General features: G+C 56.6%; 1 protein-coding gene across 3 annotated transcripts in view; it reads right to left on the bottom strand.

Moving 5' to 3' along the window:
- Positions 1-663: 663 nt before the first annotated feature.
- Positions 664-15,144, bottom strand: part of STARD8 (StAR related lipid transfer domain containing 8) — a 71,620-nt gene continuing 57,139 nt past the window's right edge. For all 3 annotated transcript variants that reach the window (XM_060087214.1, XM_060087216.1, XM_060087217.1), the window contains 13 exons: positions 14,027-14,098; positions 11,710-11,791; positions 10,709-10,772; positions 8,027-9,417; positions 7,162-7,335; positions 6,014-6,173; positions 5,339-5,537; positions 4,738-4,948; positions 4,356-4,470; positions 3,849-4,073; positions 2,640-2,857; positions 2,363-2,539; positions 664-2,213 (listed from right to left, as the gene is read on the bottom strand). In XM_060087214.1, coding sequence (XP_059943197.1) covers positions 2,096-2,213; positions 2,363-2,539; positions 2,640-2,857; positions 3,849-4,073; positions 4,356-4,470; positions 4,738-4,948; positions 5,339-5,537; positions 6,014-6,173; positions 7,162-7,335; positions 8,027-9,417; positions 10,709-10,772; positions 11,710-11,791; positions 14,027-14,098 — 3,206 coding nt within the window. In that variant the 3' untranslated portion in view covers positions 664-2,095. The remainder of the gene's footprint in view (positions 2,214-2,362; positions 2,540-2,639; positions 2,858-3,848; positions 4,074-4,355; positions 4,471-4,737; positions 4,949-5,338; positions 5,538-6,013; positions 6,174-7,161; positions 7,336-8,026; positions 9,418-10,708; positions 10,773-11,709; positions 11,792-14,026; positions 14,099-15,144) is intronic.

Consider the following 15,144-nt stretch of genomic DNA (forward strand, 5'->3'; position numbering starts at 1 on the left):
GAGGAACAGGACTTGTTTACCCCAGGCTACTCAACAGCACCCAAAGGATGCAAACAGATTGACTGCAAAGCCTGTACTCTCTCTCTAGCTGCCCCTCGGAGCTTGGGGATTTTATGGCTACAGCAATGTGGCAAAGAAAGCAGGAAGTCTATATGAGGGGCCTCTCTTTGCCGGCCACTGGAGCCAGACCAGGGGCTGCCTTGAGGCACTGAGACCTGTATCAGGCTGGCTTATGGGTAGAACAGGGTCCCCAAGCCTCTTGAGACTGGGTCTCCACTCTTCATCCTTCAGCTTGAGCCATGTGCAGCACGGGAAGAAAGGGCAGCATAGCAAAGGCATCCCTCCATAGGGCTATCGTCAGGACGCATGAGGTCATGTTGGGGGCTGCTCAGATAGGGGACATGGTCAGGTCAGGGAATAGGGTTTGCGGCTTCTGCCCAAGCCCTGGCTTCTCAGAATCCTGCCTCTCCCAGCCCCAATCATCTCCCGCAGAGAAAGGCTGAGGCCCTTCCCCATTTCTCCTGCGGCCTCCCTCAAGTCCTACGTTGCTAACGCTCACAACCTCTGACCCTAACACCGAAACTGCATTGTAATTTGCCCCTTGTCCCTGGCCCATCGTCTCAGCAAAGACAACCACACAGACGCAGTGCATCTGTAGGAATGCTTTATTGTTCCACTGGGGGGGTCACATGGACCATGCTCTCCACCTCCCCTGTCTCATCTTAAGGGCCCTTCCCGCCGAGGCTTTCCAGACCCCTGCCCCCACCCAACAGATTATGGTACACTCATAGAATACGTGTGTGTGTGTGTGTGTGTGTGTGCGTGTGTGTATATATAGATGTGTGTGTGTGTGTGTGTGTGTATATATGTATCTATATATACACAAATACATTTTTTATATTCTGACTGTACAGTATTTACAGGTACAAATAAAATAGATAGATAGGTTTACACATTACAACTGACTGGCTGGAACCCATCCCACTCCAGTTTATTCAGCCGAAAATGATAATAAAGCACCAGCTGGCGTTTGGCATTTGACTCTGCACGTGAACCAAGATGGTTGGTGGGTGGGAGAGGTCAGGTTCGGATCAAGCCCCAGCAGGCTGACATGACATTCTGCACTTCCATCTGACTGGCTGGCTGCTTGAACCAGGGGCCAGGTCTCTGCTGGAGGAAGGGACTGTCGTATCAGCCTGCTACCGCAGGCAGGAAGAGCAGGAAGAGCGACGCGGACACAGATAGTGTCTCCTCACCACCATCTGCTTTTGCTCCGCCCGTGTGGTGGGAGCGAGGCTGTTTACCCTCTAGACATGGCAGCGCGTGGCCAATGGCTACACAGGACCCCAGGGAGTGGCAGATCAAGTATGGGGCCCGAGTCAGGGGAGATTGGTTCATTGGTCTCTTGAGATCTGAGAAAGGAAGGTTCCCCCCCACTCTCACATCCCAAGCTATCCCAAATCGTCATGTCACCTACTGGGACCCATCAGCGCCCCCTCTTTAAATCAGCCTCATAAAAATCAGCATCATATTTACACAGATCAACCAGCTCATGGGGGCTGGGGGCTGCCCCGTGCTCTGCCCTGTGCCTATCCACTCCAGTCCGAATTCTCTGCAAAAACCAGTTTAGGACCAATTTTGGGCCCAAAGGCACTACCAGAACCTCCTGTCCAAACTCAAAGGGACCCTAGCACCAAACAGGATGGCTTGGCCTTTCAGAATGGCAGAGAGCTAGGAGCACACACTACTCTCTGCCTTCTCACCCTGCAGGCGGAGGAGCTGGGAAGGCTTCAGGCTGACTGGTGGCTCCTTGGACTTGAAGGGCAGTAGCCGTCTTCCTGCTCCAAAAGTGACTCCTCTCCCTCGGGAGGGCAGAGCACAGGTTTGGGGGTGGAGGTGGAGTGGAGACAGGACACTGAAATTCTCTTTTCCTTCCCTGTACACATGGAGGAGCTTCGGGAAGTAAGGGCGACCGCATGGCCTTGCCTCTACCCTCGGAAGCAGCATCCATCCGGGGGCGGCTCTGCTCTCATTCCCCCTCACTGCGTTGGTGCCAGGGGGCCTGAGTGGTGCCACTCTGGGACCAGACCAAGGCTCACAACTTTGTCTCAGGGCCAGCTGCCTGCAGGGTCGGGAAGGAGTCCCGGATCTTTGCCACCTCCATGGCACACAGGTGCCCGAAGACTTTGTTGTACCAGTCAGGAGAACGGCCTCTGGGAAAGTAGAAGCAGGAAGCCATGAGGCGTGGGTTCTTCCCTGGAGCCCTTGCCAGGGACAAGGAAGACAGGACTTGCTCCCCAGGATCAGGGGCGTGGGGTAGAGGTGGGTTGGGGGGGGGCGCGGGGCTGAGGTGGCCTGGTACCTGAGGTCAGCGCGGCAGATGTGAGTGAGCCGGGAGCGGCCCAGGCCGCAAGGTTCCATGAGGTACTGGGAAGTGAGCATCAGGGCCCGCACCCCCGACTCCGGCACGGGTTGCTCAGGATCCAGGGACTGAGAGACGAGGAGGCAACCGCCACGGGGCAGGTCAGAGCGCCACATCCTGTGGGGAAGGGACACACACATTCAGCTTCCTGGCGCCGGTTCCCACCCCACCTCCCCAGTCCCCCAAGTACAGCAGGGTGACAGCTCAAGCCCCTCACCGGAGCACCACAAAGTCGCGGCAGGGATGGGGTGCCATGCTGTCGGTGACGTAGTGGTACAGCTCCACACCCGGCGTCAGGGCTTCCAACACCTGGGCCCGCAGAAGGTCCTCGTCCCAGAGGGCCCTCTCCCGCAGGACACGGTGTAGCACCACGGCCGGAGGGGCAGCCACTTCTGTGGATGCCTTCCACACACACAGCGGGTGCCCGTCCGGTGCCTGCGAGCCACAGGAGTGGGCATGGGGGAAGCTGTCAGGGCTGGAGAACTCCCAATCCACCCCTGGGCCCCGGCCTGCCCTCACTCCAGCCCCCAACAAGGGAAGGCGGCAGGACTACTCCGCTAACCCCAGCCAGATCCAGACAGGCCAGCCCTGTGCTCCCTGTCCTCTTTCTCCTTTCCAGATTTCTGCTCCTCCGCCTGCTCAAGAGCACAAAGAGATGACAGGACACACGTTCTCTGAGGCCTACTAGGCTCTACCGAGCAGTGGGCACAGCGCTTGGGATTTCTGGAACTGCATATGGGGGTCATCCTCAAGGAACTCCCCATCTAGTGTGGGAAGCGGAACACATGCATGGCCACAAAAGCTGCCACTTCCTGAGCCTTTTGCATGTGCCAGGCCCTGTGCAAGCTTCTCACCCTGACCCTGTTAAGGAAGCTTTCACTACGACCGGTTTATCCGTGGCAAACCCTGGGCTTGTAGTGTTACTTATAATCAGAATCCGAGAAAGAACGCGGCTAGTGCCAAGAGAAGGACAGAGAGAAGTCACCTCCAGCCTGGGCTATGACTGGAGGCTCTGAATGGAGGAGGGGCATAGCAAGCTGGGGCTGAAAATGGCTGAGGAAACATAATGCCTGGGGCAGGTCCAGGCAGGAGGACAGCAGAGGCAGAAGCACAAAGGTGGAAAGGTGAGGAGCTCAGCGTGACTGCAGTGCAGGTAGGGATGGCAGGCGAGGCTCTCAAAGTAGTGACATGTCTGGAGTGGGCTTTTGGGAAGATAATTCCGGCAGGTGCTCCCTGAGGGAGGGCCCTGCTCTCATTTGCTTCTCACTTCCTTAAGGTCCTCGCCCTGCTGGCTGACATTCTCCAAGTATCAGGCGGAAGCACAGCGAGACAGGCGGGGGCAGCTCCTTCCTCGAGGACCCCTGCACACAGCCTGCACTCTGCCCTCTCCTGGCCCCATGGTCACCCTGGGCAGTGTGGTCCTCACCTTCTTGCAAGCCAGCTCCGTGTGCTGGGGCCCTGGCACACTCATCCAGCCCTTGAAGCGCTCAGCGGCATCGCGCAGCAGCTCCTGGACGCTCTCTTCCATGTAGAGGCTCAGGCTCATGCCAGAAGCTCGGGCCTGCCGCAGCTCAGCCAGGGCTGGGCCCGGAGGGCTGAGCTCAGCTGCACTGTAGGAGCCACACAGTTGTAGCACCATGTCCTGGGGCACCTGGGAGAGCACACACACACCAGGCTGGGGGCCATGGGAAGCAGCAGAGTCAGGGACGCCCAGTCCCAGAGCCTACGGGGTCTGCCAGGTTCATTTTAAGGGAGCGGAGAGACCTGGCTACTGCAGTGTGGTAGATGAAAAACTTTGTAGGGAAGAGCTGGAAGTAGGACACTGAAGCATTATGTGTCAAGATGCGCCCTATCCCTGACTTAGGGCACAAAGGTCGGGCATGTTGGTTCTGCCGGGTCTGGGAAGTAGGCACCATGGCCTAGAGTGACTCACCTGGAAAAGTTTCTTGCAGTCACTGATCATGTGTGATAGGCCCTGGGTGGCAGCCATGTTCTCACTCAAGTCCTTAGGGCCTGGCCGGCCAACCAGGCTGCGTTTGCTCTTGATCCTGGAGGGAAGGGCCAGGAAGAGAGGATGGCACGAGGGCACAAGCCAAGCTCCCCAGAAGCCTGTTTGCCAGCCCTGAACACAAAACAACCTGCTGCCCTTTTGAAGACCCTGCTTCACAGCATCCAACCAGCCCAGGGCCCCTGAGGAGTCAGGCTGGCCCCTTGTGGTGATGCCTGGGAACTGCAGTGCCAATCATCCAGGGCCAAAAAGCCAATGGGGTCCAAACCCTTCCTGCTTGGCCCTGCCATGCCTTGCCCTGTTTCACCTGGGGGAGGGGTTATCCTTCTTGGAGACGTTGAGGTGGAAGATGGAAGGTGCCAGGCACACAGCCAGGTTACCAGCTGTCATCTGGTTTTCCTCAGCAGAGGCAATGTCGCTTAGGAAATAGAGCAGGGTCTGTAGCACCTCTCGGTTCTCATCGGGGAGCAGCAAGGTGGCGGCTTGCGCGGCTGCCAACCATTGATCCTTGGGGAGGACTGTGAGGAAGGCAGACAGAAGGGCTTCCTTATTCCCCGAGAGCCTCTGGCAGCAAGCTGCCTGCTTCCAGGAATGCAGAAGGCACAGTGGTCCCAAGGGGAAGTTGGTGAGGGGGAAGGTGGACTCTGGGAGGTCTCTGGGTGCTAGATCAAGCCTGGCTGTAATGTGAAGCATGAGCGTGGGGAAGTCCCTGCCATTCCTCAGGGCCTCAGTCCATACAATGGGTTTGGGGAATGGAATGTGGTCTCTCCAACTCGGCATAGTAAATCTTCCACTGAGCTCATGGGTGCAGCTACACTTGCCTGCACAAGGTTTATCCTCCACAAGCCCTAGGGTTCAGGGAGGCCAAGAACCTGGCAGGTTACTGAGGATAGGTGCAGGCGACTCACGCTGGTAGATCTGTAGGAAAGTGGTAGTGAGCTTGCCGGTGAAGATTGGCTCAGGGAGGTCCCGGAAATACTGCTTCAGCAGGTCAGCCACATCATAGGCAGACTGGCCCTCGTAGCAGACGTTGTCGGGGGAGGTCTCATTCATTTGACGCAGGTTCTGGATCCTGGACTTCACCCCGGATTTGCGGAAGATGCCCACCTGGCCCACGCAGGGGAGGGAGAGAGGGAGACATGCAGGGGTGGGAGGGAGACTGTGAGGCCAGCCCTAGACCGTGTGTTAGGAGTGTAGGCCACCCCAGAGACATCCAAGCCTGGCAAGCTTCCTGCTGGGCAGGGTAGGAGAGAAATGGCAAAACCAAAGAGAGGGGTTTTTATAGCCTTGGGGCCAAGGAGAAAGGTGGCTTTAGCGGAGATGAGTAGGAAAACGAGGACCTAGGCTAACGCAGGCTCCTGGAAGGTGGGGGCTAATGCGCCTGGGCCAGAAAAAAGCTGGCACAGAGCCGGGCAGAAGGGAGCTTTGGGTCCATCCTTGTTGGGGCTTCCTGAGGGTAGGAAAAGTTTCTGGTGGGCTAGCCCAACCCAGGGGGAAGGCCAGAGAAGCTCCCCTCCCTAATCCCTCAGCCTTGGACTTCCTTCCCATCACCATCTCTCTTTGTGCTCCCCAGAAGGCCTCACCTGGTCCAGGCACTGGCTACGCAGGTAGCGCATGGCTTGCTGAATGCTCTGGGGTAGTGGCTGGCCTGTGCGCTGCACATGGATGAGGGGCGGCACCCCAAACACATGCTGACCCCGGTAGTCCGGTGTCTTGTTCCTCTTCATGAACTTGGGCACTGACCTGTTTGGGGGAGGGACAAAAGATCAGGAACAAGGATGGGGTAGGCCCAGACACAGCTTGGAGACTCTGTCTGCAGTCTTGGGGGACTCAGGTGTGGGTGAGCAGGGTAAGAAACATGCCATCTCCCCAGAGGCAACATTCATTGAGCACCTGCTCTGGGCCCAGTCCTAGGGAGTCCCAGAGGAACACAGGGAGCTCTCAGTCTGGTCAAGGAGCTGACGGCATGGACAGGCAGTGACAATACATGTGGCCAGGAGTGGGCCAAGAACTTAGGGGAAGACCCATGAGGGAGGGGAATTGTATGTACCTAGGGGGTCAGGGAAGGCTTCAGAGAGAAGGTGGAAATTCAGCTGGCTCTTAAGGGATGGGTAGGCCTTGTCCAAGAGGATAAATGGGAAAAAGACATTCCAGGCAGAGAGAACAGCATGGGCAAAGGCAAGGCGGCAGGAACAAGAGCATGGTGCATTCAGAGAAGGGCGACTAGTCTGCTGGCCTGTCTGGTGGTGTTGCTCGGGTATGGCAGACCAAAGAGCCTGACAGATGAGGCGGGGTTGGAACGTGAAAGGATCATGATGGGAAGGAAACTGGACCATATTCTCTGGCAATGGGGAGCCACAGGAAGGTATCTGTCAGGAGAGTGACCACCAAAGATGCATATTAGGACAATCTCCCTGGTGGCAGCATGGAAATTGGGATGCAGGAGGTATAGCTGGGGGGCCTGGGGTCCCGACCCCCACCCCACCCTTCCTCATTCATGGCACACACTCATGTGAATCCCATGTGCATCTCCCACAGACATACACTTGTCACCCAGAGCCACGCTGACCTCTCCAGCCTCCTGGCGCACCCCACCACTCCACTGGCCTAGGGGCTCCACCTGCCTGCACCCACCTACTGAGGGTGACCCTCCCAGGGCCCTGGAGTGGGGGCAGAGAGGGATCCAGGACTTGGATGAGCAGCTTGGCGCCCACCATGGCCCAGGACTCACCAGACCCAGCCCTGTTTGTGGGGGACAGTGTACTTCTCCATGAAGGCGGTGAGCCGCAGCAGTGAGCCCTTGTGCAAGAGGTGGATCTGGCTGGCAAACTGCCGGTTGATCTCCAGCGACTCCGAGTTGAGGCTGGGCCGGTGGGAGTTCTGGAAGCTGTGCCAACGGAGCTTCCTGGTGAGGGGTGACGGGGTAGAGAAGGCCAGAGGAGCAGGTTTCAGTAAACCTTAGTAAAATTGTGTTCTTCTGGTCTTCTTATTTTCCCCCCAAAGAAAAAATATACAAGGAGAAGGGACCACGGTCAGCATTGATGCTGGGCCCCAGGGTGGAGAAAGCTTGGTCTTGGTTTCCAGGGCTGCACGGCGGCCAGATGCTGTCAGGAAGGGTGGCACAGAGCTCAGGCCCATCTAGTGCCAGCAACCAGTATCAGTCCCCCTTCCTTTCAAGACTGCAGTGGAGGGGCTGCTCTGAGAAGCCCAGAATAGTGAAGCTGGGGATCAGAGACCATCTCCTGTGATGCCCTGGATTTACACATGGGGCAACTGAGACCCAAAAGGAGCCACAGCTTGCGCAAGGCCATAGCAGAGGCAGGTCCTGAACCTCACATTCCAGATTCCTGATCCCATTACTCTTTCTATTTCTCTTCTGGGACTGGATGCCAGCTGGCAATCACCCAGCCCCTAAGAACTTGCCCCTGCGCCTTGCGATGAAGAAATCGGCTTGGGGGAGTGAGGAGGGAAAGAGGAAGGGAAGAGAGAAACGGGGTAGGGGAAGAGATGAAGGGAGGGAGAGGGACAGGGAGATGGGGGAAAGAGAGAGAGGGGGACAACAGAAGCCCTGCCCCACCCCTACCCTGAACTCCCACCTGCAGGGTCTGGTAAGTGAGGCCCCAACACCTGAATCTCGTCGTTCACGGGGTGCTGATGCCTGGAGTCCAGCCGGGGACCCTGTGGCCTCAGTCTCGTTTGTGGAGTTCCCGCTGCTGTCCAGCTCACTGGAGGAGGCCACAGTGTCAGAAATGGAGTGTCCTTCCTCCACAGACAGACTGGAGGCAGAAGTGGGTTCCCCGCCTGAATGTGCCTCCTGCTCATGATCCTGGGCCAAGCCGGGGGCCCCAGCCTCTGCCAGTGCCAGGAGCTCAGCCTCAGCTGGGGCCTGAGCCTGAGCCGGGACTCCTGGCTGGACATCCGCCTGGCCCAGGGCTGAGGACTCCCTGAGGGCTGGAGCCTCTCCCTGGGCCCGAGCCTCATCGGTCTGGCCTTCCACTCCACTGGTGGCTATTTCTACTGATGAAGCGGCTGCCTCCTCTTCTTCCTCTTCCTTATCTCCAGGCCCCAGGTCTGGGTATATGGCCTGAGACCAGAGCTCCACCCGCTGCTGCAGCCCCCACACGTGCTGGAGGATGTCGTCCAGGTGAGTGTAGCTGTCCCCACCCTCCTCCTCCTCTTCAGCCTTGGCACCAGCCAGGACAGGCTCAGCTGGGTACAGCTCAGGCATGTTGTCATAGGTGCTGGCGTGGCTGCCCGTGGAGCCACAGGAGCCCCGGCGCCCTTCACAGCCCCAGCAGCTACCTGGCTGTCGATCTGCCAGGTGGTGTCCATCCTCAGGGCACAGGCTCTCGATGGACAGGGAGCGAGGGAACGTGCCTGGTTTGTGGTCCCTGGGCACGTGCACCAGGCAGTCACCCCAGTGTGCCCGCTGAGGATGCTGGGATGTGGCCACAGGCCAGGCCTCCCAGGCCCTCTGGGTCTCAGTGCCACTGCCGCTGGCTGAGGTGGCTGCCCGGTTCTTGGCCCTGTAGAGGAAGCCACGGCGACTTCGGAAAGAGGCGGCTTTGGTGGCCTTCTCCAAGGTGGCTGAGCTACGCTCTGGCTCTACTTGCCGGCTGCCACCCTTTTCCTTCCGCCTCAGAGACTCAAGGTGCTTGAGGAAGCTCCGGGAACGGTGCTTCTTGGCTTTGTCCTGTGGAGTCTTCTGGTCCTGAGTGGGGCTGAGGAAGGGCCGGCCACTTGGGCTGGGAGCACAGCCTAGCAAGGGCAGGTCCACTGGCTCAGGTGGTAGGCTCACAGTGATGGCTGGCAGGGAGGTGGCACTAAGCTCAGTGAGGACGCTCTCACAGCTGGAGGTCACTGGCAGGCCCGGGCTCGGTGGGGCCAGCAGGTCAGAGGAGCCCACATGAGACCAGCGCTTACTTTCTCGCTGGAAGGCCCAGTGGTTGCTGATGGTACAATGCTCTTCCTCCTCTGAGTCTTCATTCTGGGAAGGGTGCCACAGGGTGGGGTCAGAGGTGTCCAGCCCACGAGCCCTTGCTTGGGCTCCACTCTCTGCCTCCAAACTCTTGGGGGACTTTGGGGCAAAGGGCCCTGCTCTCTGGCTGAGAACACATCCTAGGAGGGGAGAACTGGCTCTGGGATTGCCAGAAGAAGCTAGGAGTCATGGAGGAAGCCCAGATGGAGGGTGGTGGCCATCTGATCAATCAAATTCCTCCCCATTTTACAGATAGGGAAACCCAAACAAATGAGAAGCCACTTGCCCAAGGTCATACAATGTCTGCAGGAAGTTGGTGACAGAGCCGGGGTTATAATATAATTATATTATTATATTATATTATAATATTATTATTATAAATTATATTATAATATAATCCAAGCATCTTGACCTCCTGTTCTCAGCAGCCTCCCAGTGAATCTGTAGCCTATACTCTTAGATTAGAATCCCAGAATGGCAGAGCTAGAAAGGGTATTTTAGATTTTCTAATTTGCAAAGTGGGGAAACTGAGGACCAGAGAGGGGAAGAGGCTTGTCCAAGGTCACTGAAAAGTCAGTGCAAAGCTGGGACCAGCCGCCAGGTGTCTCCTGCTTCCCGGGCCAGTGCTCTGGCAACTTGGAGATGGCAGGACTCTGGCAGAAAAAGCTCCAGAGAAAAGCCACAAAGCCTGACCCCAGGGAAAGATGGGTTCATCCGGCCCACATTCCAGGGCTACATGCAGACCGAGAGCCCTCTCCATTTCTACAATCCCAGATTGGCGGAGTCAGAAAGGCCTTTGGAGGCTATTAATGCCACCCCCAATTCACTGCAGAGATGGAGAAAATGAGGCTCAGTGGGGTAAGACCCTGTGGGGTGAGGTTGGGATCCTGACTTCTAAGACCATACAGGCCATGATTTTCCATCACATTACTCTGTCTCTGCTCCCTAGTCAAGGAATTTTTGCCATCACAGGGCAGTGTAGGCAGATGGATTTCCCTGAGGGACGGCCATCACTAGGTCAGGTTATTAGTAAGTCCAGGAGGGAGGGGTGGGCTGAGGGGGGTGGGTAAGGCTGCGGGCCAAGGTGCTTGTTCTCACACCCCAACTTTGAGACCAGGCTCACCAAAACCCAACAGCCTCATACAGCCCCCTACACCCCACTCTCAGGCTGGAGCAAGGCACCGCTCCAGACAGCCCAGACTCACAAGGACACTGGAGCTAGTTTCATAAGTGGTTTTTGTTTGACCTGGATTCCCCATGGTACCTCAAGACCACAGAGCCTACTCCTGTCCTGACTCACCTGCTTGCATTGAAAATGAACCTCCAGTTTCATCGAGGCACAACTGTTCAAGGTCATCAGCCTCCTGCAAGGAAACAAAGCAGGGTTCACTCAAGGGTCCCAAGCCCCAGAGCCTGCAGGGCATAGCCTGCCAAGACACTCCCAAGATGCCACCCACTGCTTTGCGTGCCCAAGACATCAAAACTTCTCCCAAGTCCCCGTGTTCATGAAGGTTTCAGTGCCAGGCATGATGCTGTGGAGATTATGGGCTCTGCCCTCTTGGAACATACAGATGTGGAAAAACCCACTACAGAGATGGGACATGTTCAGAAACAGAGTAGAAAGAAGGCACAGCAGGCACACAGCGGGTGGGACAAGGAACTTCCATGAAGGCAGGGGAATGCGGTCAGGGAAGACTTGCTGGAGAACAGAAATAGGATTCAGAGGGAGAGAGAAACAGGGACTCATACACCAGGCTCCGATAAGAGCCTGTGCCAATGTAGAGAGGGAAACGGTCAATAAACAGACCAGTGCGTATGTGAGGGGAGGACTGAGGCTGATAAGGTCAGTCAAAGCCAGGTTGCAAAAGGCCTCAGGTGTCAGGCTAAAAACGCTCTGGACTTCTCCCTGCGGACAGGGAGACATTTGAAGCAGAGGAACACCCACTGGGAAGCTGACTCTGGTGTCTATAGGGACGTTGGATCAGAGCAAGGAGGGGAATGCAGAGCTGGAAGGCAGGAAGGCCAGTTAGGAGGATGAATCCAAGAAGTCGTGGTTTGGCCTCAAACAAGTAGACAGGGGACAAATCAGAGGAACGTTTGGAGGCTCTAACTGAAGGGAAAAAAGAATCAAGGCTAGACCCTGGCTTTCTAGTGCCTGGGTGGGTGAGGATGTCACAGACACAGCAGACAGAGTGAACAGCGTTGACTGCAGCAGATGAGCTTTGTTAATAGTCCTTTTTCCCATGAGGAAGCCCCAAGCCAGGCCCTTGACCTCCCAGGTCTGGCCCTTAGCACCCCTACCTGCACAAGGCCCCCAAAGAGTCCTCGTCCAGAAAACCGTGGTCCTTCTTCACAGAGCCAATATCCACAGGAAACGAACCTTCTGTATGCCAGAGAAAAGCCAAGATGAGTCGAGGGTGGCAGGTTAGAAACTCAGTGCCAGCGACCCTTGAGCGAGAAGAAGGGGGCCCAGGAAGTGGGGAGGCAGGCAGGCGAGAGCTGAGCGGGAGAAAGGCTGCAGCAAAGGAGGGGCCCAGGGAGCTCATGGTTGGCCGTTGGGGGAAGGTCAAGGAAAGGATAGGAGGGTCAACCTGGACAAGAGGACCCATCAGTCAGTTTTGGCAGGTCCATGGGGGAAGGCAGGCTCGAGGCCCTGAGTGGCTGCCAAGAGCCCATGTGAGCTCCTCCAGTCCCCTCTGCACCTTGGGCTGCTCAGACAGGGAACCTCTTCCCTGACCCAAGGTGAACCGGGGAGACCAGGGAGAGAGGAAGGACAGTGTGCATGTGCGGCCAAACAACAACTCGCTTCGCCTACTTCTCAGGGCAAGGGCACCCACTCCCTGGGGTCTGGGAAGAGGAAGGGAAAGAGGAAGGAGTGGGGGAAGAGGAAGGAGCATCCCCGAATCCCACACCTCTCTGCCTTACTGGTAAAACAAGCCCATGGACTCATTTACTATTATTAATTGAGCATCGACGTTGTGCCAGGCACTGGGGACACAACAGTGAATGAGACTAAAATGATCGAAGCCTACATGGAGTTTACGTTGTCACAGGGGCAACAGACAGTGAACAATATGTGAGAGAAACAAACTATGCAGTTATAAATGCTAGCAAAGACATGAGCCAGGGTGACGGGGTAAAGAGAGGCCTTGCTAAGGTGGTGACTTCTGAGCTGAGCCCTGAAGAGCGAGAAGGGGCCAGCCGTGCAAAGAGCCTGGGAGAAAGTCCCAGGCAGGACCCAAACTAAGGCTCCAAGGAGGGCTAGAGCCTGGTGTGGGCAAGTGGTAGAAAGGAGCCCAGAGAGTAGAGAGCAAAGCAGGGAGAAGTATGTGGAAGCTGGGTGATGCAGTCTCGTCGGCGGGAACAAAGTGCTGACGCTCACTTCATCCTGGGTGTGCTATGAAGCCAGCGGAGGAGTAACACAGAGCAGAGTAACGGAGTAATGTGGTCAGGCCTGCACTCCCAGGGTCCCTCCAGCTGCTGTGCATTCAGAGTTGAGGACGGAGCTCAGAAAGGAGGCTGTAGCACTGGGCCAGGCGAGCGGGTCACACCAATGTGGCAGTGAAGGTGGTAGGAAGGGGATGGATTCAAGATAGATTCTGGAGGGAGAAGGGACTTGCTGGAGGGTTAGACATGCGGACAAAGGAAAGGAGGAATGGGGGATGGTGCCTGGATGTGGGGCTTAAGTGGTGGTGGTGCCATCAGGTGGTGCCATCTGAGACGTCTGTCAGACGGCTAAGCAGAGATACTGAATTCGGAGTTGAAGAGGTGAATCTGGAGCTTGGGACTGAGGTCTGGACAGAGAGGCATTGGGGAGTCATCAGAATATACATGGTACTTGGACAAGGTTCTCCTGGGAGAGAAACGTCGAGCGAGAAGAGGGGCCAGGATGGAGCCCTGGGACACCCTAACAACTAGGAGCTGCTAGAGGAAGCCGAGTCAGCTAAGGAGACTGAGAGCGGCAGCCAGAGAGACAGCCAGGAGAAGAGGACATTCTAGGAGCTGAAGTGAGTGGCCAACTGTGTTGAATGCTGTTGAGAGACTAAGTCGGGACTGAGAAGTGACCGCTGAATTTGACCACATGGAGATCTCTGGTGAGCTTGACAAGGGCTGTTTTGTTGGCGAGGTAGGGATGAAGCCAGTGTACAGTGGGGGTGTGGGAAGAAGAGGGGAACTGAAAACAGCAAGTATGAACAACTCTAGAGGAAAACAGAAAAATGAAGGAAAGCAAAGAAATAAGGCCATGGGGAGGGAAGGTGAAAGCAGGGCTGCCAGGGTGCACCCTCCGTGTTGCATCTATGTAAATAGGGTTCTCAGAAACAGTACAAAGCAGATGTGGTGGTACAAAGCAGCGGCCCGGCTTGAGACAAGATACTTTAACACATGGGTGACTGCAGAGCTTGTGAGAGCTGATGAGCATGCAGGAGAGGGGACAGGATGGTGTAGGAGAGAGGACAGGATGGTGCAGGAGAGAGGTTGTAACTACGGGAGCAGGGCCAGGGTACGCAGCTTTTTGTGTGGTTGAAGAAAAGATCTGAGGGACCCCATTTTCCAGCTGAAAAATGGAGGGATAAGGCAAGTTTGGGGGTGGGGGAGGGGAGCCACTGAGTGGCCTTACCTTCAAAAAGCTGAGCATACTGAGGGAATCCTGTCGCTCGGAGCCACCTGCATGCGTTTTTGGCCTCAGCTTCTAAAACAGATGAGGGGGAGAGAGACAGAGAAAGGAGATTAGGGGGTGCTGGCGCCAAGCCACCCTGGTGTGCGCCCCTGCACCTCCAGTAGGGAGGTACCTATAGCTCTGGTGACCTAGAAATGACAACAAAGGCACAACCGGGCTGGCACATTCACGCCATGTCACAGCTAGGACTTCCCCTATGCTCCCCAAGCCCTACTCCCGGGATGTGCTGGGACACCTCTCTTATGCTTCATTACCTGCCTGTCCCAATCCCCGTCCCACTCTCCCACCCCTGCCCAAGAACAAGACCACCAGCAGCAGCAACTCCCAGGAACATCTGGGGTCAAGGAATAGTGCCAGGGGAAGAAACCACTGCTGTGTCTTCACCTCCCACCACCCCCGGGGAGCTACCCACTTCCATGACCCAGGTTGACCATCCTAGTACAGGTAGGGATACACAATGTTCGACAGCTATTATTCTCTCCCCTATCATCATACCTAACATTCCCCAGCACTCTGATAAGCAAATCTCATTTAACACACACCATAAGCTGTGCAGATTTTAATATGCCCATTTTACATATCTCCAAACAGGCTCAGAAAGGAAGGGCTCGTCTACAAGTCTCGCACTTGACAAAGCAGAGTGCAGGGGCTGGAGTCCAAGCTCAGCCTGACTCCTGCTCAGGGTTCTCACCCCTTCTAACATGGCAGCTTCGCCAGTGCGCTCCCTCCCCCACCATTCACCAAGTCCCAGCCCTCCCTCCCCACGGGGCCTCCCAGGACTGTTCCGGCACTCTCCCGCGGCTTGGCCTCTTTGTGGCACAACTCAGTGCTGCTTGCCAAGCTGACAGTGCTGGCCTATGGGAGTCTTGGAGGGCAATGGCTGGGTTAGCTTTCCACCTCTGCTCTGACAGTGCCTGGCACAGAGTTGGGCACCCCTGCCAGCCTCAGTGGAGACTTGCAGCCGGACTGAAGCCACAAAGGAGGTCCTCCTGGCCATGGTAGGCTGAGTACCTGCAGCAGAGCCCTGGGACTGCCCAGTTCCCTATGCAGGTGGTGCC

The sequence above is a fragment of the Mesoplodon densirostris genome, chromosome X, assembly GCF_025265405.1.
Source record: "Mesoplodon densirostris isolate mMesDen1 chromosome X, mMesDen1 primary haplotype, whole genome shotgun sequence".
NCBI classification, from domain to species: domain Eukaryota; kingdom Metazoa; phylum Chordata; class Mammalia; order Artiodactyla; family Ziphiidae; genus Mesoplodon; species Mesoplodon densirostris.